Source organism: Hippocampus zosterae, unplaced genomic scaffold (assembly GCF_025434085.1).
Source record: "Hippocampus zosterae strain Florida unplaced genomic scaffold, ASM2543408v3 HiC_scaffold_350, whole genome shotgun sequence".
Lineage (NCBI taxonomy): Eukaryota > Metazoa > Chordata > Actinopteri > Syngnathiformes > Syngnathidae > Hippocampus > Hippocampus zosterae.
The window spans coordinates 1-23062 of record NW_026262895.1 but is presented as its reverse complement, the minus strand read 5'-3'; the positions used below and the strand labels follow the sequence as shown (position 1 = coordinate 23062).

General features: G+C 38.6%; 9 protein-coding genes across 9 annotated transcripts; all 9 read right to left on the bottom strand.

Annotated features, from left to right (window-relative positions):
- Positions 1-105: 105 nt before the first annotated feature.
- Positions 106-2498, bottom strand: LOC127594990 (cytochrome c oxidase subunit 2-like). Its single transcript, XM_052056710.1, is given in 1 exon segment — positions 106-2498. A coding segment is annotated over 1 exon segment (666 nt). The 3' UTR covers positions 106-1832.
- LOC127594987 (NADH-ubiquinone oxidoreductase chain 2-like) lies at positions 106-5634 on the bottom strand. The gene is given in 1 exon segment (XM_052056707.1): positions 106-5634. A coding segment is annotated over 1 exon segment (786 nt). The 3' UTR covers positions 106-4848.
- On the bottom strand, positions 106-12227 carry LOC127594985 (cytochrome b-like). The gene is given in 1 exon segment (XM_052056705.1): positions 106-12227. A coding segment is annotated over 1 exon segment (816 nt). The 5' UTR covers positions 11828-12227; the 3' UTR covers positions 106-11011.
- Positions 106-14404, bottom strand: LOC127594983 (NADH-ubiquinone oxidoreductase chain 5-like). Its single transcript, XM_052056702.1, is given in 1 exon segment — positions 106-14404. A coding segment is annotated over 1 exon segment (1077 nt). The 5' UTR covers positions 13640-14404; the 3' UTR covers positions 106-12562.
- A 62-nt stretch (positions 14405-14466) lies between these two features.
- LOC127594994 (NADH-ubiquinone oxidoreductase chain 4-like) lies at positions 14467-16486 on the bottom strand. Its single transcript, XM_052056713.1, is given in 1 exon segment — positions 14467-16486. A coding segment is annotated over 1 exon segment (642 nt). The 5' UTR covers positions 15566-16486; the 3' UTR covers positions 14467-14923.
- A 138-nt stretch (positions 16487-16624) lies between these two features.
- Positions 16625-18092, bottom strand: LOC127594989 (ATP synthase subunit a-like). Its single transcript, XM_052056709.1, is given in 1 exon segment — positions 16625-18092. A coding segment is annotated over 1 exon segment (684 nt). The 3' UTR covers positions 16625-17408.
- On the bottom strand, positions 16625-19018 carry LOC127594992 (cytochrome c oxidase subunit 2-like). Its single transcript, XM_052056711.1, is given in 1 exon segment — positions 16625-19018. A coding segment is annotated over 1 exon segment (666 nt). The 5' UTR covers position 19018; the 3' UTR covers positions 16625-18351.
- Positions 19019-19087: 69 nt separating this feature from the next.
- LOC127594988 (NADH-ubiquinone oxidoreductase chain 2-like) lies at positions 19088-22153 on the bottom strand. Its single transcript, XM_052056708.1, is given in 1 exon segment — positions 19088-22153. A coding segment is annotated over 1 exon segment (786 nt). The 3' UTR covers positions 19088-21367.
- On the bottom strand, positions 19088-23054 carry LOC127594995 (NADH-ubiquinone oxidoreductase chain 1-like; the record flags this gene model as incomplete). The annotated part of the gene is given in 1 exon segment (XM_052056716.1): positions 19088-23054. A coding segment is annotated over 1 exon segment (687 nt), but the record flags the coding sequence as incomplete, so codon positions are not given.
- Between the last annotated feature and the right edge of the window lie 8 nt (positions 23055-23062).

Genomic DNA, 23062 nt, shown 5'->3' with positions numbered 1-23062 from the left:
GGTTGTGATTAATAAAGTTGTAATTAATAGGTTCATTATCTTTTCTTGGGGTTTAACCAAGACCGGGTGATTGGAAGTCACTCATACTTTTTAGTACTAAAAAGATAAGATCCTCATCAATAAATTGAGACATAAAGGAATAATCATACAACATCTACAAAATGTCAGTATCATGCGGCAGCTTCAAACCCAAAGTGGTGTTGTGATGTGAAGTGGTATTGAATTTGTCGGACTAAGCAAACTGCTAGGAATGTTGATCCAATGATAACATGTAATCCGTGGAATCCTGTCGCTACAAAGAATGTTGATCCATAAACGCCATCAGCGATTGTGAAGGGGGCTTCATAATATTCTATCGCTTGAAGGAACGTAAAGTAGAAACCTAAGAGAATAGTCAGGGTGAGTGAGTGGATGGCTTGTTTTCGTTCACCTTCTATAATGCTATGGTGAGCTCAAGTTACTGTAACACCAGAGGCAAGTAGAACTGCTGTGTTAAGTAGAGGCACTTCAAAAGGATCAAGTGTGATAACTCCAGAAGGGGGTCAACAACCGCCTAGTTCTGGGGTTGGGGCCAGGCTAGAGTGGTAGAAAGCTCAAAAGAATCCTAGAAAAAAGAAAACTTCTGAGGTGATAAATAGGATTATACCATATCGCAACCCCTTTTGTACTGGGGGGGTATGGTGCCCTTGGAATGTCCCCTCTCGGATAATATCACGTCATCATTGGATTATTGTTAAAAGCAGTAAGATTAACCCAACTGTTATTAGAATAGTTGAGTTAAAATGGAATCAAATAGCTAACCCTGAAGTTATTAGAAGGGCTGCGATTGCACCTGTAAGGGGTCAGGGGCTTGGGTCTACTATGTGGTATGCATGTGCTTGGTGGGCCATTAAACGTTTTCTTGTAAATAAAGACTTAGTAGTAATACGAATACATAAGCTTGAATTATAGCAACAGCTACTTCTAATAATGTAAGCAAGAATAATAAAATTGTTGTTAGTAATGCCACTGTGGGTATTAGGGGTATAAGGACAAATGCTGCTGTTGCAATAAGCTGGATTAATAGGTGCCCCGCGGTTAAATTTGCTGTTAGTCGAACACCCAGGGCAACAGGCCGAATAAATAGGCTAATTGTTTCAATAATAACAAGCACAGGGATTAGTAATACAGGTGTGCCTTCTGGCAATAGGTGGCCTAAGGAGTGTGTGGGTTGGTTTCGCATCCCGATAATAACAGTTGCTAGTCATAATGGTACAGCTAGTCCTATGTTTAAGGAGAGTTGAGTTGTAGGAGTGAAAGTGTAAGGAAGTAGTCCGAGTATATTTAAAGAAATCAGGAAGATTATTAATGAGGCTAAGATTAGTGCCCATTTATGACCTGAAGTATTTAAGGGAAGTAGAAGTTGTTTTGTGAATAGATTAATAAACCAGTTTTGTAATGTAAGGAGGCGGTTGTTTATCCAACGAGAAGAGGGGGTTGGGAATATGATTCAAGGTAGTAAAATAGCTAAAGCTATTAGTGGGATACCTAAAAATATGGGACTAATAAATTGGTCAAAAAAGCTTAGTGTCATTGTCAGTTTCAAGGGGTTGTTTTTAATGTTTTACTGCTTAAAACATTTGGTTCATTAGGGTATTTGTGTGCTATGACTTTAGGTGGAATAATGATAGTAAAAACTAATCATGTAAATAGGAGAATTATTAATCAAGGTGTGGGATTTAATTGAGGCATGTCGCTAAGGGTGGTCGGGAGTCACCAATTTTTAGCTTAAAAGGCTAACGCTGAGGTCCTGTTTAGCTTCTTAACGAGGCGTCTTCAAGTATTAGAGATGATCAGTTTTCAAATTGTTGTAATGGTACTGCTTCTACTACAATAGGCATGAAGCTGTGGTTAGCACCACAGATTTCTGAACATTGTCCATAAAACACGCCTGGTCGTGATGTGATAAAAGCTGTTTGATTAAGTCGTCCTGGTACTGCATCCATTTTAACCCCTAAAGAAGGGACTGCTCATGAGTGGAGTACATCTTCTGCAGATACTAATACTCGAATAGGTGATTCAACTGGGATTACTATACGGTGATCTGCTTCTAATAGTCGGAATTGACCTGGCGTAAGGTCTTGAGTTGGGATTATGTAGGAATCGAAGGCCAAATCTTCATAATCAGTATACTCGTAACTTCAGTATCACTGATGTCCAACTGCTTTGATTGTTAGATGAGGATCATTCACTTCATCCATAAGGTATAGGATTCGTAGTGATGGGAGGGCGATTAGAATAAGAATAATTGCAGGAAGAACAGTTCAAATAATTTCAATCTCTTGTGAGTCTAATAAGAATTTGTTTGTTAGTTTAGTAGTTACTATGGCTACAATAATATAAAGCACTAAGGTGCTGATCAGAAATACAATTATTAATGCATGATCATGAAAATGAAGTAATTCTTCTATTACAGGTGATGCTGCGTCTTGAAAACCTAGTTGGGAGGGATAAGCCATTATTTAAGATATGTAGGGGTTTAACCAACAACTCTGCCTTGACAAAGCAGTATAATATTTTACTAATATCTTGGTTAATTAAATAAAGAAAGTGACAGAACGGTTATGTGGGTGGCTTGAAACCATTTTATGGGGGTTCAATTCCCTCCTTTCTCGTCTAATTGTTTGCTTGTACTTGAACAAAGGCAGGTTCCTCAAATGTGTGGTATGGTGGTGGACATCCGTGCAGTCATTCAATATTTGTTGAGGTTAGTTCAACTGTTAGCACTTCTCGTTTAGCAGCGAATGCTTCTCAAATAATAAATAAGAATATGATTACGGCGATTAAAGACACAAGCGATCCAATAGAGGAGACAGTGTTTCATAATGAGTATGCGTCTGGGTAATCAGAGTATCGGCGTGGTATACCAGCTAATCCTAAGAAGTGTTGAGGGAAGAATGTTAGGTTTACACCAGCAAATATTACACCAAAATGAATTTTGGTTCAAGAGCTGTGTAGTGTATAACCTGTAAATAAGGGAAACCAGTGCACAAATCCTGCTATAATTGCAAATACAGCACCTATTGAGAGAACATAGTGGAAATGAGCAACTACGTAATAAGTATCATGTAATACAATATCTAAAGAGGAGTTTGCTAACACAATACCTGTTAGTCCTCCAACAGTAAATAAAAAGATGAACCCCAGAGCTCATAATAGGGGGGTTTCTCATTTAATAGAGCCTCCGTGAAGTGTGGCTAATCAGCTAAATACTTTTACACCAGTAGGAATGGCGATAATTATGGTTGCTGAGGTAAAGTATGCTCGTGTATCTACATCTATCCCCACAGTGAACATATGATGAGCTCAAACAATAAACCCTAGAAGTCCAATTGCTATTATTGCTCACACTATTCCTATATAACCAAAAGGTTCTTTTTTACCAGAGTAGTAGGCTACAATATGTGAGATCATGCCGAAACCTGGTAGGATAAGAATATAAACTTCAGGATGCCCAAAGAATCAGAATAAGTGTTGGTAAAGGATAGGGTCTCCTCCTCCAGAAGGATCAAAAAATGTTGTATTTAAGTTTCGATCTGTGAGAAGTATGGTAATACCAGCCGCCAGAACAGGAAGTGAAAGTAATAGTAAAACTGCGGTCACTAAAACTGCTCACACAAATAACGGTGTTTGATATTGAGAAATTGACGGGGGTTTTATGTTAATAATAGTAGTAATAAAGTTAATTGCTCCTAGAATAGATGAAATACCTGCTAAATGGAGAGAGAAAATTGTTAAATCTACAGAAGCTCCAGCATGGGCCAGGTTACCAGCTAATGGTGGGTAAACAGTCCAACCTGTTCCTGCCCCCGCTTCTACTCCGGATGAAGCAAGGAGAAGTAGGAAGGAAGGAGGTAATAATCAGAAACTCATATTATTCATTCGAGGAAAGGCTATGTCAGGTGCCCCAATTATTAATGGGACTAATCAGTTGCCGAAACCTCCGATTATAATTGGTATGACTATGAAGAAAATCATTACAAAAGCATGAGCAGTAACGATAACATTATAGATTTGATCGTCTCCTAGTAAAGCTCCCGGCTGACTTAGTTCTGCTCGGATTAAAAGGCTGAGTGCAGTGCCGACTATTCCGGCCCAAGCACCAAATACTAAGTATAGGGTGCCGATGTCTTTGTGATTGGTTGAGAAAAATCATCGCGTGATTGCCACAGGTAGGATGGCTGAGTAAGCGGTGGATTGTAACCCCACATACAGAGGTTTAAGCCCTCTTCATACCAAGCCTTGAGGTGTTTTACACATAAGATTGCAAATCTTAAGTGGCCAATTAATTTTTGCCGGGGCTTTCCCCCCGCCTTTCCGCCTTTCAAGGCGGGGGGAAAGTAGATGGATGCTCGCTGGTTAGAGTGTCTAGCTGTTAACTAGGAAATTGTAGGATCGAGGCCTTCCCATCTAGTAAGGCTTTAGCTTAATTAAAGTGTCTGTTTTGCATACAGTAGATGTGGGTTAATTTCCCGCAAGTCTTATCAAGAGTTAGAGGATTTTCACTTCTACTTAAGGCTTTGAAGGCCTTTGGTCTTTTATTAACCTAAACTCTTAGTTGATTAAAGTTATTATGCTAGGTAAAATGGGGAGTATTATTAATGATATGATGGTGGAGATGGATAGGTGAATAATAGGTTGCTTGGTGTGATACCGTCACTGGTTGGTTATAGGGGTAGTATTTGGTGAAAGGGTTAGTGTTATAGCATATGAGAGTCGCAGGTAAAAATATAGGCTTAGTAAAGCAGATAATGCTGTAATTGTTGCAATAGTATTAAGTTCTTGTTTTGTTAGTTCTGATAAGATTATTCACTTTGGTCCAAACCCTGTAAGTGGTGGTAACCCCCCTAATGATAGTAGGACAAGGGGAGCTAGTGCGGTGATTGTAGGAGATTTTGATCATGATGTAGCTAGTGAGTTGATAGAAGTTGTTTTATTTACTTTGAATAAGCTGAATACAGAAAGTGTTATAAGGATGTAGATTAGAAGAGTTAGTAGTGTTAGTGAGGGTGAAAACTGTAGGACAAGGATTATTCATCCAATATGGGCAATTGATGAGTATGCCAAGATCTTTCGCAATTGCGTTTGGTTTAAGCCCCCCCAGCCCCCCACTATGGTTGATATAACTGCTATTGTGATTAATACAGGGTTATTTAGGTTTATTTGTATTAGTAAGGAAAATGGTGCTAGCTTTTGTCATGTTGATATGATTAACCCTGTGGTTAGATCAAGTCCTTGAAGTACTTCTGGTATTCATGTGTGGAGAGGTGCCATACCAATTTTCAGAGCTAGTCCTAGTATCATAATGGTTGTAGGAATAAGATGTGATATCTCATTGATGCTTCATTGTCCTGTAATTCAGGCGTTAGTGGAGCTAGCAAATAGGATTATTGCTGCAGCTGTGGCTTGGGTGAGAAAGTATTTTGTTGAAGCTTCTACAGACCGTGGGTGGTGGTGTTGTGCTATTAGGGGGATGATTGCTAGTGTATTAATTTCTAAGCCTATTCATGCTATTAATCAATGAGAGCTTATGAATGTAATGGTAGTACCTAAGCCTAGACCTAGTAGAAGGAATGATATAATATAGGGGTTCATTAGTAAAGGGAGGGTTTTAACCTACATTTTTGGGGTATGGGCCCAAAAGCTTAATTTAGCTGACTTTACTTTAGGAAGTGGTGTAGTGGGAAGCACTAAGAGTTTTGATCTCTTAAGTGGGGTTCAAGTCCTCTCTTTCTAAGGAATTAGGGGGACTTTAACCCCCGTAATGCACTCTATCAAAGTGGTCCTTTAGTATTCAGGCATAATTCCTTTATACGTGGGGTGGAAGCCCTGCTAATGCTAGAGGTGTGGATAAATGTCAGATAACTAAGGCTAAGGTTAGTGGTAAGAAATTTTTTCAAATGAGGTGTATTAATTGGTCATATCGGAATCGTGGGTACGAGGCTCGAACCCATAAGAACACGACTGATAGTAGTGTTGCTTTTAATATAAGGTTAATTGTTGTAAGTTCTGGTAGTAAGGGAATGTGAGATGCCCCTAAGAATAGAATAGTCGATAGGGTGTTTATAAGTAAAATATTAGCATATTCTGCAAGGAAAAATAATGCAAAAGGGCCCCCTGCGTATTCAACATTAAAACCAGAAACAAGTTCTGATTCACCCTCTGTTAAATCAAACGGCGCCCGATTTGTTTCAGCTAATGTTGAGATGTACCATATTGCTGCTAAGGGTCATGTTGGGATAACTAGTCATAGGCTCTCTTGTGTGGTACCAAATGATTGTAGTGTGAAGTTTCCAGTGAAGATAACTAATGCTAGTAGGATTAATCCCAAACTTACTTCATATGAAATGGTTTGGGCTACGGCTCGTAATGCTCCGATTAGTGCATATTTTGAATTTGATGCTCATCCTGACCCTAAAATAGAGTAGACTGCAAGGCTTGATAATGCTAGAATAAGTAATAACCCTAAGTTAACATTAATAAAAGGGTGTGGTGTAGGTAAGGGGGCCCACAATATAAGAGCAAGTGTTAATGCTAGTATTGGGGTGATTAGAAACAAGATTGGGGAAGATGTGGATGGTTTAACTGGCTCTTTGATAAAAAGTTTCACCCCGTCTGCGATTGGTTGAAGTAATCCATAGGGTCCTACAATGTTAGGCCCTTTTCGGTGTTGTATGTAGCCTAATACTTTTCGTTCTAGTAAAGTTAAGAAAGCTACTGCTAGTAATACAGGAATAATGTATATTAGTGGGTTAATAATATGTGTTAAAATCATGGTAGTCATAGTTGAGGAGAGGATTTGAACCTCTGTTCAAAGGGCTTAGGTCTTTTGCAATAACCGGATTCTGCCACCTTAACATATAGTTATATTCTATTATTTTTTGTGTTTTTTCAACCTTTGATATTTTTTCAAGGGTTAAAAAGTGGGCTTGTTTTAAAACATGGGCCCATCCTTCTTGGTCCTTTCGTACTGAAGAAGGTCACATACATAGATAGAAACTGACCTGGATTACTCCGGTCTGAACTCAGATCACGTAGGACTTTAATCGTTGAACAAACGAACCCTTAATAGCGGCTACACCATTAGGATGTCCTGATCCAACATCGAGGTCGTAAACCCCCTTGTCGATAGGGACTCTCAAAGAGGATTGCGCTGTTATCCCTGGGGTAACTAGGTTCGTTAATCGGCTATTGCCGGATCTGTGGGTCAAATGTTCTGACACTTAGAAATGACATTCTTAGGTATAAGGTTTTACCTCAATCCTCACGGAGGTTTTGTATTACTCCGCGGTCGCCCCAACTAAAGATTTAAAATGAGGTTATTGTTTTACTGCCTTTTATTTGGCATTGATTTTTAAATAAATTCATTTATCATCTAAAGCTCCACAGGGTCTTCTCGTCTTATGGGTTTATTCCCGCTTCTGCACGGAAAGATCAATTTCATTAACTGGGGTAAGGAGACAGTTTAGCCCTCGTTATGCCATTCATACAGGTCTTTATTTAAAAGACAAGTGATTGCGCTACCTTTGCACGGTCAAAATACCGCGGCCGTTAAACATATGGTCACAGGGCAGGCGGGACCTCTTATTCATTTTGTAATGCAAGAGGCGGTGTTTTTGGTAAACAGGCGAGGTTAGTTATTTTTGCCGAGTTCCTTCTTACCCTTTTAGTTTATCCTAGTTGGCAATCCAGTGTGGGGTTGATGATTTTTGTTGTTGTTTTTTCTTGTTTTTTATTTTTACAACACTTCCCTCTGGTGGCGGGGTCATTAAGTTTCGGTGTTAGTTCGATCCGAGGCACACCTTTGCTAAAAGGAGAGAATCTTTAATTTCTCTTATTACTCATATTAACATTATCATTTTCATGTAAAATGGAAAGGCCTGATGAATTTAGGGGTTTTAGAGTAATTATCTGAATTAAAAGTTCATTAGTGCTTGAGCTTTAACGCTTTCTTTTTTGATGGCTGCTTTCAGGCCCACAAAGGCATGTGTATACTTTATTGTTTATGATCTTTGACCTCCTTTTAAGGTTGTATCCTATGTCAAAAGAGCTGAACCCCTTTTGACTAACTCTATAATATTATTAACTAAACCTATTTGTTGATTTTAAAGGGGTTTAGGGTATATTATAGGCTGAACTTATATTCATTTTTCAGGCAACCAGCTATAACCAAGCTCGTTTGGCTTATCACCTCTACTCGGAGATCACTCCAACCTTTTGCCACAGGTACGGATTTGTCCATTTGTATTGACTGTCTCGGAGTAGCTCGCTTAGTTTCGGGGTAGCAAACTAAAGGTCTCTTTGCTTGAGATGTCTTGTTAAACCATGATGCAAAAGGTACAAGATTTAATCTTTGCTATTATTTACTTAAATTATTTGTTTAATTTCTTTTTCAGCTTTCCCTTGCGGTACTATTTTTTTAGCTTCATATTCCTTTTCAGTCTCCCTTACTTAGGTTGTAAAATGTTTTAATACTATTTATTAGGGTATTAGGGGTTATTTTTAGTTTTTATTTGATTTTAGTGTGTGAGCTAGCATTTTAGTATCAGGGCAGTTCTATTTGCAAGAACAACTTCTCGGTGTAAGTGAGATGCTTTAACTACTTCAGCTATGCTCTGGTATTCCAAGCACACCTTCCGGTACACTTACCATGTTACGACTTGCCTCCCCTTGTTTTTATATGTGTTTTAATTAATTTTAGGTTATATTATTGGGGAGAGTGACGGGCGGTGTGTGCGCGCTTTAGAGCCGGTTTCAGATGAACACTCTATTTTCTTCTTACTGCTAAATCCTCCTTTAGGTTTATGTTTCAATATACCATCCGTATTCATTAGTAAATGAGTGTAGCCCATTTCTTCCCCTATTATAAACTACACCTCGACCTGACGTTTTGGGTTTAAACTAGTTTTGCTCACTATTGTTCTCTCACAAGGTAAGCTGACGACGGCGGTATATAAATTGATTAAGCAAAATAGGGTGAGGTTTAACGGGGGTTATCAGTTATAGAACAGGCTCCTCTAGGTGGGTGTAAAGCACCGCCAAGTCCTTTGGGTTTTAAGCTAAAGCTCGTAGTACCCTGGCGAGTATGATGTAATTAAAATACTTTTGTTTAAGACTATGCATAGTGGGGTATCTAATCCCAGTTTGTTTCATAGTTTTCGTGGGTTCAGTTTTGTAAAGTCACTTTCGTAAATGAGTCTCATATCTTCGGGTGCGTATGACAGCTTGGAAGATGTTTAACTTTAGTTGTTTAACACTTAACCACTCTTTACGCCGATTTCTATTATCTTGAGCCTCTCGTATAACCGCGGTGGCTGGCACGAGTTTTACCGGCCCTAAAAACCTTAACTAAGTCAAGTTTGCACTTATGGCTTAATGTTTATCACTGCTGAATTCCCTTGGGGGAGTGGCTAAGCAAGGTGTTGTGGGCAATTATATGTGCCTGATACCAGCTCCTTGATCTCATAAGAGGGTAAAGGGCATTCTCACGGGGGTGCGGATGCTTGCATGTGTAAGTTTGGTTGTAAATAATAGTAAAGCTAGGACCAAGCCTTTGTGCTTTCGGAACTTTCTGGGGTTCATAATAACATCTTCAGTGTTATGCTTTAAGTTTTAAGCTACGATAGCCTTCTAGTATTCTGTTTTGACCAGTATTAGTGAATGGGTGTAATACAATATATTTTTAAAAATTGGTAATATATAAATACAAAACTATACACCACTTGTACACTTATTAGGTGATCAATAATCTCTGGGTTTTGCTGTTTAAACCCTTTTTGTAATATTGATAGTAACCTTTGGGCTTTAGGGGGGTTGGGGGGTTTATTTTATTAAAACAGAAGGGGGGGCGACCTATAGGGAATATGGTATTTATTATGCTCTAGAAAAAAATTTATGCGATTCTTAAGTAATGTATTTTCAACACTACATATATATTACTCAGTAAGGAACGTATGTTCCACCTTCTATCATAGGGCCGTGTGCACTCTGAAATGTTCACGAAAGGAGAAAAAAAAAAGGAACCAGCTGCCCCTGTGGAGAGAACGCTCGGCTTGGGGGGTAACGAGTCGAAGGTTTAACACCATTAGTCAATGTAAGCGTCGATAAAAGTGTGCGGATTAATAAACTTAATGGACCTGAAAAAGGAGGAGATGCCAGGAATAATTCACCTTTTAGGTAACAACCCTTCAATTAGGGCTCCTGACCATCAATAACCGTTATCCTTAAGAAATAGATTGTTTGGTAGGCTCTTACTACATATCTTACTCTAGTTAATGATATTTGGAGTCCTGGTATATCATCACTTATGAGTATAGTGTTAGGTCTTAAATTTCTCAGCATTTAAATTTGTGATGCTTAATTAATAATTTTTAGGTTTATGTCTACCTTAGTTTAATATTATTAATTTATGGTTTACATAAATTAATGGTTTTTATACATATATGTTCTAGGGGATTAATAGTATGCACTATGTATATATATATACATAATATTTCATATATGTACCAGAAAATATTTTAACATAGAATACCAGCTTTGGGAGCCGGCGGCGGGAGTTCGACTCTCCTTTTTCTGAGCAGTGGGGAGGGGTTTAACCTCCGACCTCCGGTTTACAAAACCGGCGCTCTGATGCTGAGCTACAAATGCAATTTCATTTAAGAATTTTATTTTCCATTCAACCTGATATAGGTAAAGCTGCTAAAAAGATAAGGAAGTAAATAACTGATGCCAGTTGACCGATTAAGATATACGGAGGTTCTACAGGCATTCCTCCAATTCATGTTAAAATTATCATATCTGCTACTAACATCCAAAATATAAGTTGACCAAAAGGTCGGAAGGTGAGCCCCCGTTGTTTGGATGTGTGAAGGATTGGGACCAGTATTAGCACTAAAATTGAGAACAATAAAGCTAACACACCCCCTAGTTTGTTAGGGATTGATCGTAGGATAGCATAAGCAAATAGAAAATATCATTCAGGTTTGATATGAGGCGGGGTTACTAAAGGGTTGGCTGGGATGAAGTTATCGGGGTCTCCTAGAATATTAGGTGTAAATAGGGCAATTGATGTGAGTATAATTAACAAGGCGGCGAATCCTAATAGGTCTTTATATGAGAAATAAGGGTGGAATGAGATTTTATCTGCGTCAGAATTAATTCCGGCAGGGTTATTTGACCCTGTCTCATGGAGGAAAAGTAGGTGGACTATAGATGCGGCTGCGATTACGAATGGGAGTAGGAAATGGAATGCGAAGAATCGGGTTAGGGTAGCGTTATCTACAGAAAATCCCCCCCACACTCATTGTACTAAATCGTTTCCGATGTAAGGCACAGCTGATATTAGGTTAGTAATTACTGTGGCTCCTCAAAAGGATATTTGTCCTCAGGGTAGTACGTAGCCTACAAATGCGGTGGCTATTACTAGGAGTAGAAGTACGACTCCAACATTTCAGGTTTCTTTGTATAAATATGATCCATAATAAAGTCCCCGTGCAATGTGTATGTAAATACAGATGAAAAAGAATGATGCTCCGTTAGCATGTATGTTGCGGATTAGTCAACCGTAGTTTACATCTCGGCAAATGTGTGTTACTGAGGAGAAAGCTGTTGCAATATCTGAAGTGTAATGTATTGCTAGAAATAGTCCTGTGATAATTTGAGCTATTAAGCACAATCCTAGCAGTGATCCAAAGTTTCATCACACGGAGATGTTAGATGGTGCAGGGAGGTCTACAAAGGCGCTGTTGGCAATTTTAAGAATAGGGTGGGTTTTTCGAAGGTTGGCCATTAGGGTTTTTATAGTTGAATTACAACGGTGGTTTTTCAAGCCATTAGTCCTGGTTAAAATCCTGGTAAAAATTATGACTTATTTGATATTTTTGTTATTAATAGGGTTAATTTTTGGTTTAATTGCGGTGGCTTCTAATCCTTCGCCATATTTTGCTGCTTTGGGACTGGTGGTTGTAGCTGGGATGGGTTGCGGAGTTATGGTGAGTTTTGGAGGGCCTTTTTTATCTTTAGTTTTATTTTTAATTTATCTAGGAGGGATGTTAGTTGTTTTTGCATATTCTGCTGCTTTGGCTGCTGAAGCTTATCCTGAGAGTTGAGGTAGTTGATCAGTTGCAGTTTACGGGGCTTTATATTTATTAGGGGTGATTTTGGCTTTATTTTATTTTTACGGGGGGTGGTATGAAAGTTCTTGAGTGCCTGTAGATGAGATAGCTGGTTTATCAATATTTCGAGGGGATATGTCTGGAGTGGCTTTGATGTATTCTTCGGGGGGTTGGGTGTTGATTATTAGTGCTTGAGTTCTTTTATTAACTTTATTTGTTGTGTTGGAGTTAACACGGGGTCTTGCTCGTGGCACACTTCGAGTGGTTTAAATCAATAATGCTATGGTTAGAGTAAGGGTTAAAATAAATAGTATTAAGTAGGTTTTAATTATACCTTTTTGAGTGTTGCTTGTAGTTGTAATTAAAGGCATATTTAAGGTTGATAGGGCCTTAGGGCCAATTTTTTCTAATCATGTTATGTCAATATTTTGGGAGGCAATGTTTTGTCCTAATTGAAGTGAGAGTTTTATAGGTAGTCGGTGTATGATGGATGGGTAAAATCCTAATATATTAGAAAATGAGTGGGGGGCTTGTTTTGGGGTGATGCTTAATTGTTTAGATGTATTACGAGCTATTTCTAAAGCTGTGATAAGTCCAAGTACTGTTACAATTAGGGCAGCTATTTTAGCGTATTGTGGTATAGTTATAACTGGGTTTTTTACAGGAGTTATGTTTGATGTAATGATCAATCCTGAGATAATGCTTCCTCAAGCTAGTCGTTTAATTGGGTTGATAACTGATTTATTGTTCTCATTAATAGGGGATAAAGAGTTGAATCGTGGATAGCCTATGGTTACATAATAGACAATTCGCAGGCTGTAAACCGCTGTGAATGAGGTGGCAACTAAGGTTAATAAGAGGGCTCAGGCGTTTAAATACGAGGTGTTTACTGATTCAATAATGGCGTCTTTTGAGAAAAATCCGGCTAGGAAGGGCGTTCCTGTTAAAGCTAAGCTACCCAAAGTTAGTGAGGATGAGGTGAAGGGGGTGAGGAAGTGTATTCCTCCTATTTTTCGAATGTCTTGTTCATCATTTAGGCTGTGAATTAATGATCCGGAGCATAAGAATAATATTGCTTTAAAGAAAGCATGGGTACAGATGTGAAGGAAGGCTAATTGGGGTTGATTGAGACCAATTGTAACTATTATCAACCCTAGTTGACTAGATGTGGAAAATGCTACAATTTTTTTGATATCATTTTGTGTTAGAGCGCAAATGGCTGTGAACAAAGTGGTTAATGCCCCAAGACAAAGGCATGTTGTCAGGATAGCAGGGTTATTTTCTATTAAAGGACTTATCCGAATAAGTAAAAAGATCCCAGCAACTACTATTGTGCTGGAGTGTAATAGGGCAGATACCGGAGTAGGGCCCTCTATGGCTGAGGGTAATCATGGGTGTAACCCAAATTGAGCTGATTTCCCTGTTGCAGCTAGGACTAGTCCTATTAGTGGTAGAGTAAGATCTTTGTTTTCAGCTAGTGAAAACATTTGGCTAATTTCCCAAGAGTTTAGGTTTATAGCAATTCAGGCTATGAATAAAATTAACCCAATATCTCCGATTCGATTATATACAACCGCTTGGATGGCAGCCACATTGGCGTCAGCTCGTCCATACCATCACCCAATTAAAAGGAAGGATATGATCCCGACCCCCTCTCAACCGATAAATAGTTGAAATATGTTATTTGAGGTTACTAAGACTAATATAGCGATTAAGAATACTAACAGGTATTTAAAAAATCGGTTTATAACGGGGTCAGAGTGTATATATCAGGATGCAAACTCAAGGATAGACCATGTAACGTATAAGGCTACAGGGGTGAAAATTACGGAATATAAGTCGAATTTGAAGCTAATATTAATATCAAAAGTTGATGTATTTATTCAAGTTCAGGTGGTGATAATAGTTTCTAATCCTTCATTAATAAACATTGTTAAGGGTAGTAGGCTGATTATAAATGCTATTTTGACTGAATTTTTAACTCAAGTAATAGATCAATTAGATGGGTAGGGTTTTGTTGTTATTGTTGAAATTAAAGGTGTTAGTAAAAAGGTAAAGATAATTAGGAGACTTGAGGATATTATTAAAGAGGTGGGGTGCATAACTACTGCTTGGATTTGCACCAAGGGTTTTTGGTTCCTAAGACCAACGGATTAACTAATATCCTTCAGAAGTCTCGAGTGAGCTTCGGGGTTAAACCAAAGGGGCAAAAATTAGCAGTTTATGTTGTCTTCGGACCTCTCTCGGTGGATAAAAGGATTTTAACCTTTATTTTTAGAATCACAATCTAATATTTTTCTTAAACTATACCTACAGAAAACTCAACCTCATAATAGCTCAGGTTTTATGATTAAAAGAATAAGCGGGATTAGGTGGAGTGTTATGATTAAGTGTTCTCGGGAGTGTGATGGTTCTATGTGGAGAAGGTGGTTTGTTAGGGGGCCCCGTTGGGTTGTAAGGAATAAGTATAGTGAGTATGCTGCAGTGATTAATGTTCCAAGTCCTGTAATAATTAAGGTTCAAGGCGATCAATTAAATAAAGATGAGATGATTATTAACTCCCCCATTAGGTTAGGTAGGGGTGGTAAAGCTATGTTTGCTAAACTAGCAGTAAATCACCATGTGGCCATTAGGGGTATAATTATTTGAAGACCTCGTGCTAAAACTATGGTTCGGCTATGTGTTCGTTCATAATTTGTGTTTGCTAGACAAAATAGTGCGGATGAGGTAAGTCCGTGTGCGATTATTAACACCAATGCTCCAGTGAAACCTCATGGGGTTTGAATAAGAATACCTGTTGTAACCAGTCCTATATGGCTTACTGAAGAATAAGCGATAAGGGACTTTAAATCATTTTGTCGTAAACAAATTAAGCCAGTTATGATGATTCCCCACAAAGCTAGGACTATAAAAGGGTAGCTTAGTTGTTTAGATAAAGGCTCTAAAATGTTTATTAACCGTATCATACCATAGCCTCCTAATTTTAGTAGTACTGCGGCAAGGATTATAGATCCTGCAATTGGTGCCTCAACATGAGCTTTAGGTAGTCATAAATGGACCCCGTAAAGTGGTATTTTTACAAGGAAGGCTATTAGACAGCCCGCCCATCATACTTTATCACTCAAGTAAATAAGACTTAGGGGGTTAGAGTATTGTAGGGTTAGTATTGATAAAGAGCCTGTTTTGTTTTGAAGCATTAGTAGTGCAACAAGAAGTGGTAGGGATCCTGCTAAAGTATAGAACAGGAAGTAGGTTCCTGCATTTAACCGTTCTGTTTGGTTACCTCATCGGGTAATAATTAATAAGGTTGGGATTAAAGTGGCTTCAAATATTACGTAAAACATAATTAATTCTGTGGCACTGAATGCTAAAATAAGGAATACTTGTAAAGATGTGAGAAGTGAGATATACATTCGTTGTCGATTAAGGGGGTCATTAGTTGTGTGGTTTTGGCTAGCAAGGATTATTAGTGGAAGAAGTCAGCATGTGAGAATTAGTAAGGGGGTTGATAATGGGTCTGTAGCTATTAATCCGTTTAAATTTGACCAGGCGGTCTCAGAAGGCCAAATAAGCCAAGTTAAGGTGAGTAGAGCAATGATAAGACTATGTGTTAATGTAGATAACCACAGTCATTTTTTAGGGGTAAGTCATGTTGTGGGGATTATTATGATCGTTGGAATAAGGATTTTTAACATTGTAAGATGTTTAGGGCTTGAAGGCGGTCGGTTCCATGTGTGCGAGAGGTTGCTACCAGAAGGGCTAATCCTGCACTTGCTTCACATGCTGAAAAAGCGAGTATTAGTATGGGGGTGGGTGAGAAGTTGATTGAGTTTAATTGAAGTGTTCATAAGGATAGGGCAACATATAATGATAACATTATTCCTTCTAAACATAAGAGAGCAGATAATAAGTGGTTTCGGTGAAAAGTAAGTCCTATAAGTCCTAAAATAAATGTTGTTGAAAAAGCAAAATGCACAGGTGTCATAAAACGATCGTGGATTTTAACCACGTGCTTTTGAGCCGAAATCAAGTGTTTTAATTATACTAATCGTTTATTCAGCTCATTCTAGGCCACCTTGGATTCACTCATAGATTAAACCTAGGGTTAGAAGAACAACAACTGATGACGCCCATATGAATGTATAGGAGGGGGATGTTAGTTGTATACCTCACGGGAGTGGGAGGAGTAGAGCAATTTCTAAGTCGAATAGGAGGAATAAAATTGCTACGAGAAAAAATCGTAGTGAGAAGGGAAGTCGGGCGGAGCCTAAGGGGTCAAAGCCACACTCGTAGGGCGATAGTTTTTCTACATCAGGATTTATTTGAGGTAATCAGAATGAGACTAAGGCTAATAAAACAGAAAGAGTGGTTGTGATTAATAAAGTTGTAATTAATAGGTTCATTATCTTTTCTTGGGGTTTAACCAAGACCGGGTGATTGGAAGTCACTCATACTTTTTAGTACTAAAAAGATAAGATCCTCATCAATAAATTGAGACATAAAGGAATAATCATACAACATCTACAAAATGTCAGTATCATGCGGCAGCTTCAAACCCAAAGTGGTGTTGTGATGTGAAGTGGTATTGAATTTGTCGGACTAAGCAAACTGCTAGGAATGTTGATCCAATGATAACATGTAATCCGTGGAATCCTGTCGCTACAAAGAATGTTGATCCATAAACGCCATCAGCGATTGTGAAGGGGGCTTCATAATATTCTATCGCTTGAAGGAACGTAAAGTAGAAACCTAAGAGAATAGTCAGGGTGAGTGAGTGGATGGCTTGTTTTCGTTCACCTTCTATAATGCTATGGTGAGCTCAAGTTACTGTAACACCAGAGGCAAGTAGAACTGCTGTGTTAAGTAGAGGCACTTCAAAAGGATCAAGTGTGATAACTCCAGAAGGGGGTCAACAACCGCCTAGTTCTGGGGTTGGGGCCAGGCTAGAGTGGTAGAAAGCTCAAAAGAATCCTAGAAAAAAGAAAACTTCTGAGGTGATAAATAGGATTATACCATATCGCAACCCCTTTTGTACTGGGGGGGTATGGTGCCCTTGGAATGTCCCCTCTCGGATAATATCACGTCATCATTGGATTATTGTTAAAAGCAGTAAGATTAACCCAACTGTTATTAGAATAGTTGAGTTAAAATGGAATCAAATAGCTAACCCTGAAGTTATTAGAAGGGCTGCGATTGCACCTGTAAGGGGTCAGGGGCTTGGGTCTACTATGTGGTATGCATGTGCTTGGTGGGCCATTAAACGTTTTCTTGTAAATAAAGACTTAGTAGTAATACGAATACATAAGCTTGAATTATAGCAACAGCTACTTCTAATAATGTAAGCAAGAATAATAAAATTGTTGTTAGTAATGCCACTGTGGGTATTAGGGGTATAAGGACAAATGCTGCTGTTGCAATAAGCTGGATTAATAGGTGCCCCGCGGTTAAATTTGCTGTTAGTCGAACACCCAGGGCAACAGGCCGAATAAATAGGCTAATTGTTTCAATAATAACAAGCACAGGGATTAGTAATACAGGTGTGCCTTCTGGCAATAGGTGGCCTAAGGAGTGTGTGGGTTGGTTTCGCATCCCGATAATAACAGTTGCTAGTCATAATGGTACAGCTAGTCCTATGTTTAAGGAGAGTTGAGTTGTAGGAGTGAAAGTGTAAGGAAGTAGTCCGAGTATATTTAAAGAAATCAGGAAGATTATTAATGAGGCTAAGATTAGTGCCCATTTATGACCTGAAGTATTTAAGGGAAGTAGAAGTTGTTTTGTGAATAGATTAATAAACCAGTTTTGTAATGTAAGGAGGCGGTTGTTTATCCAACGAGAAGAGGGGGTTGGGAATATGATTCAAGGTAGTAAAATAGCTAAAGCTATTAGTGGGATACCTAAAAATATGGGACTAATAAATTGGTCAAAAAAGCTTAGTGTCATTGTCAGTTTCAAGGGGTTGTTTTTAATGTTTTACTGCTTAAAACATTTGGTTCATTAGGGTATTTGTGTGCTATGACTTTAGGTGGAATAATGATAGTAAAAACTAATCATGTAAATAGGAGAATTATTAATCAAGGTGTGGGATTTAATTGAGGCATGTCGCTAAGGGTGGTCGGGAGTCACCAATTTTTAGCTTAAAAGGCTAACGCTGAGGTCCTGTTTAGCTTCTTAACGAGGCGTCTTCAAGTATTAGAGATGATCAGTTTTCAAATTGTTGTAATGGTACTGCTTCTACTACAATAGGCATGAAGCTGTGGTTAGCACCACAGATTTCTGAACATTGTCCATAAAACACGCCTGGTCGTGATGTGATAAAAGCTGTTTGATTAAGTCGTCCTGGTACTGCATCCATTTTAACCCCTAAAGAAGGGACTGCTCATGAGTGGAGTACATCTTCTGCAGATACTAATACTCGAATAGGTGATTCAACTGGGATTACTATACGGTGATCTGCTTCTAATAGTCGGAATTGACCTGGCGTAAGGTCTTGAGTTGGGATTATGTAGGAATCGAAGGCCAAATCTTCATAATCAGTATACTCGTAACTTCAGTATCACTGATGTCCAACTGCTTTGATTGTTAGATGAGGATCATTCACTTCATCCATAAGGTATAGGATTCGTAGTGATGGGAGGGCGATTAGAATAAGAATAATTGCAGGAAGAACAGTTCAAATAATTTCAATCTCTTGTGAGTCTAATAAGAATTTGTTTGTTAGTTTAGTAGTTACTATGGCTACAATAATATAAAGCACTAAGGTGCTGATCAGAAATACAATTATTAATGCATGATCATGAAAATGAAGTAATTCTTCTATTACAGGTGATGCTGCGTCTTGAAAACCTAGTTGGGAGGGATAAGCCATTATTTAAGATATGTAGGGGTTTAACCAACAACTCTGCCTTGACAAAGCAGTATAATATTTTACTAATATCTTGGTTAATTAAATAAAGAAAGTGACAGAACGGTTATGTGGGTGGCTTGAAACCATTTTATGGGGGTTCAATTCCCTCCTTTCTCGTCTAATTGTTTGCTTGTACTTGAACAAAGGCAGGTTCCTCAAATGTGTGGTATGGTGGTGGACATCCGTGCAGTCATTCAATATTTGTTGAGGTTAGTTCAACTGTTAGCACTTCTCGTTTAGCAGCGAATGCTTCTCAAATAATAAATAAGAATATGATTACGGCGATTAAAGACACAAGCGATCCAATAGAGGAGACAGTGTTTCATAATGAGTATGCGTCTGGGTAATCAGAGTATCGGCGTGGTATACCAGCTAATCCTAAGAAGTGTTGAGGGAAGAATGTTAGGTTTACACCAGCAAATATTACACCAAAATGAATTTTGGTTCAAGAGCTGTGTAGTGTATAACCTGTAAATAAGGGAAACCAGTGCACAAATCCTGCTATAATTGCAAATACAGCACCTATTGAGAGAACATAGTGGAAATGAGCAACTACGTAATAAGTATCATGTAATACAATATCTAAAGAGGAGTTTGCTAACACAATACCTGTTAGTCCTCCAACAGTAAATAAAAAGATGAACCCCAGAGCTCATAATAGGGGGGTTTCTCATTTAATAGAGCCTCCGTGAAGTGTGGCTAATCAGCTAAATACTTTTACACCAGTAGGAATGGCGATAATTATGGTTGCTGAGGTAAAGTATGCTCGTGTATCTACATCTATCCCCACAGTGAACATATGATGAGCTCAAACAATAAACCCTAGAAGTCCAATTGCTATTATTGCTCACACTATTCCTATATAACCAAAAGGTTCTTTTTTACCAGAGTAGTAGGCTACAATATGTGAGATCATGCCGAAACCTGGTAGGATAAGAATATAAACTTCAGGATGCCCAAAGAATCAGAATAAGTGTTGGTAAAGGATAGGGTCTCCTCCTCCAGAAGGATCAAAAAATGTTGTATTTAAGTTTCGATCTGTGAGAAGTATGGTAATACCAGCCGCCAGAACAGGAAGTGAAAGTAATAGTAAAACTGCGGTCACTAAAACTGCTCACACAAATAACGGTGTTTGATATTGAGAAATTGACGGGGGTTTTATGTTAATAATAGTAGTAATAAAGTTAATTGCTCCTAGAATAGATGAAATACCTGCTAAATGGAGAGAGAAAATTGTTAAATCTACAGAAGCTCCAGCATGGGCCAGGTTACCAGCTAATGGTGGGTAAACAGTCCAACCTGTTCCTGCCCCCGCTTCTACTCCGGATGAAGCAAGGAGAAGTAGGAAGGAAGGAGGTAATAATCAGAAACTCATATTATTCATTCGAGGAAAGGCTATGTCAGGTGCCCCAATTATTAATGGGACTAATCAGTTGCCGAAACCTCCGATTATAATTGGTATGACTATGAAGAAAATCATTACAAAAGCATGAGCAGTAACGATAACATTATAGATTTGATCGTCTCCTAGTAAAGCTCCCGGCTGACTTAGTTCTGCTCGGATTAAAAGGCTGAGTGCAGTGCCGACTATTCCGGCCCAAGCACCAAATACTAAGTATAGGGTGCCGATGTCTTTGTGATTGGTTGAGAAAAATCATCGCGTGATTGCCACAGGTAGGATGGCTGAGTAAGCGGTGGATTGTAACCCCACATACAGAGGTTTAAGCCCTCTTCATACCAAGCCTTGAGGTGTTTTACACATAAGATTGCAAATCTTAAGTGGCCAATTAATTTTTGCCGGGGCTTTCCCCCCGCCTTTCCGCCTTTCAAGGCGGGGGGAAAGTAGATGGATGCTCGCTGGTTAGAGTGTCTAGCTGTTAACTAGGAAATTGTAGGATCGAGGCCTTCCCATCTAGTAAGGCTTTAGCTTAATTAAAGTGTCTGTTTTGCATACAGTAGATGTGGGTTAATTTCCCGCAAGTCTTATCAAGAGTTAGAGGATTTTCACTTCTACTTAAGGCTTTGAAGGCCTTTGGTCTTTTATTAACCTAAACTCTTAGTTGATTAAAGTTATTATGCTAGGTAAAATGGGGAGTATTATTAATGATATGATGGTGGAGATGGATAGGTGAATAATAGGTTGCTTGGTGTGATACCGTCACTGGTTGGTTATAGGGGTAGTATTTGGTGAAAGGGTTAGTGTTATAGCATATGAGAGTCGCAGGTAAAAATATAGGCTTAGTAAAGCAGATAATGCTGTAATTGTTGCAATAGTATTAAGTTCTTGTTTTGTTAGTTCTGATAAGATTATTCACTTTGGTCCAAACCCTGTAAGTGGTGGTAACCCCCCTAATGATAGTAGGACAAGGGGAGCTAGTGCGGTGATTGTAGGAGATTTTGATCATGATGTAGCTAGTGAGTTGATAGAAGTTGTTTTATTTACTTTGAATAAGCTGAATACAGAAAGTGTTATAAGGATGTAGATTAGAAGAGTTAGTAGTGTTAGTGAGGGTGAAAACTGTAGGACAAGGATTATTCATCCAATATGGGCAATTGATGAGTATGCCAAGATCTTTCGCAATTGCGTTTGGTTTAAGCCCCCCCAGCCCCCCACTATGGTTGATATAACTGCTATTGTGATTAATACAGGGTTATTTAGGTTTATTTGTATTAGTAAGGAAAATGGTGCTAGCTTTTGTCATGTTGATATGATTAACCCTGTGGTTAGATCAAGTCCTTGAAGTACTTCTGGTATTCATGTGTGGAGAGGTGCCATACCAATTTTCAGAGCTAGTCCTAGTATCATAATGGTTGTAGGAATAAGATGTGATATCTCATTGATGCTTCATTGTCCTGTAATTCAGGCGTTAGTGGAGCTAGCAAATAGGATTATTGCTGCAGCTGTGGCTTGGGTGAGAAAGTATTTTGTTGAAGCTTCTACAGACCGTGGGTGGTGGTGTTGTGCTATTAGGGGGATGATTGCTAGTGTATTAATTTCTAAGCCTATTCATGCTATTAATCAATGAGAGCTTATGAATGTAATGGTAGTACCTAAGCCTAGACCTAGTAGAAGGAATGATATAATATAGGGGTTCATTAGTAAAGGGAGGGTTTTAACCTACATTTTTGGGGTATGGGCCCAAAAGCTTAATTTAGCTGACTTTACTTTAGGAAGTGGTGTAGTGGGAAGCACTAAGAGTTTTGATCTCTTAAGTGGGGTTCAAGTCCTCTCTTTCTAAGGAATTAGGGGGACTTTAACCCCCGTAATGCACTCTATCAAAGTGGTCCTTTAGTATTCAGGCATAATTCCTTTATACGTGGGGTGGAAGCCCTGCTAATGCTAGAGGTGTGGATAAATGTCAGATAACTAAGGCTAAGGTTAGTGGTAAGAAATTTTTTCAAATGAGGTGTATTAATTGGTCATATCGGAATCGTGGGTACGAGGCTCGAACCCATAAGAACACGACTGATAGTAGTGTTGCTTTTAATATAAGGTTAATTGTTGTAAGTTCTGGTAGTAAGGGAATGTGAGATGCCCCTAAGAATAGAATAGTCGATAGGGTGTTTATAAGTAAAATATTAGCATATTCTGCAAGGAAAAATAATGCAAAAGGGCCCCCTGCGTATTCAACATTAAAACCAGAAACAAGTTCTGATTCACCCTCTGTTAAATCAAACGGCGCCCGATTTGTTTCAGCTAATGTTGAGATGTACCATATTGCTGCTAAGGGTCATGTTGGGATAACTAGTCATAGGCTCTCTTGTGTGGTACCAAATGATTGTAGTGTGAAGTTTCCAGTGAAGATAACTAATGCTAGTAGGATTAATCCCAAACTTACTTCATATGAAATGGTTTGGGCTACGGCTCGTAATGCTCCGATTAGTGCATATTTTGAATTTGATGCTCATCCTGACCCTAAAATAGAGTAGACTGCAAGGCTTGATAATGCTAGAATAAGTAATAACCCTAAGTTAACATTAATAAAAGGGTGTGGTGTAGGTAAGG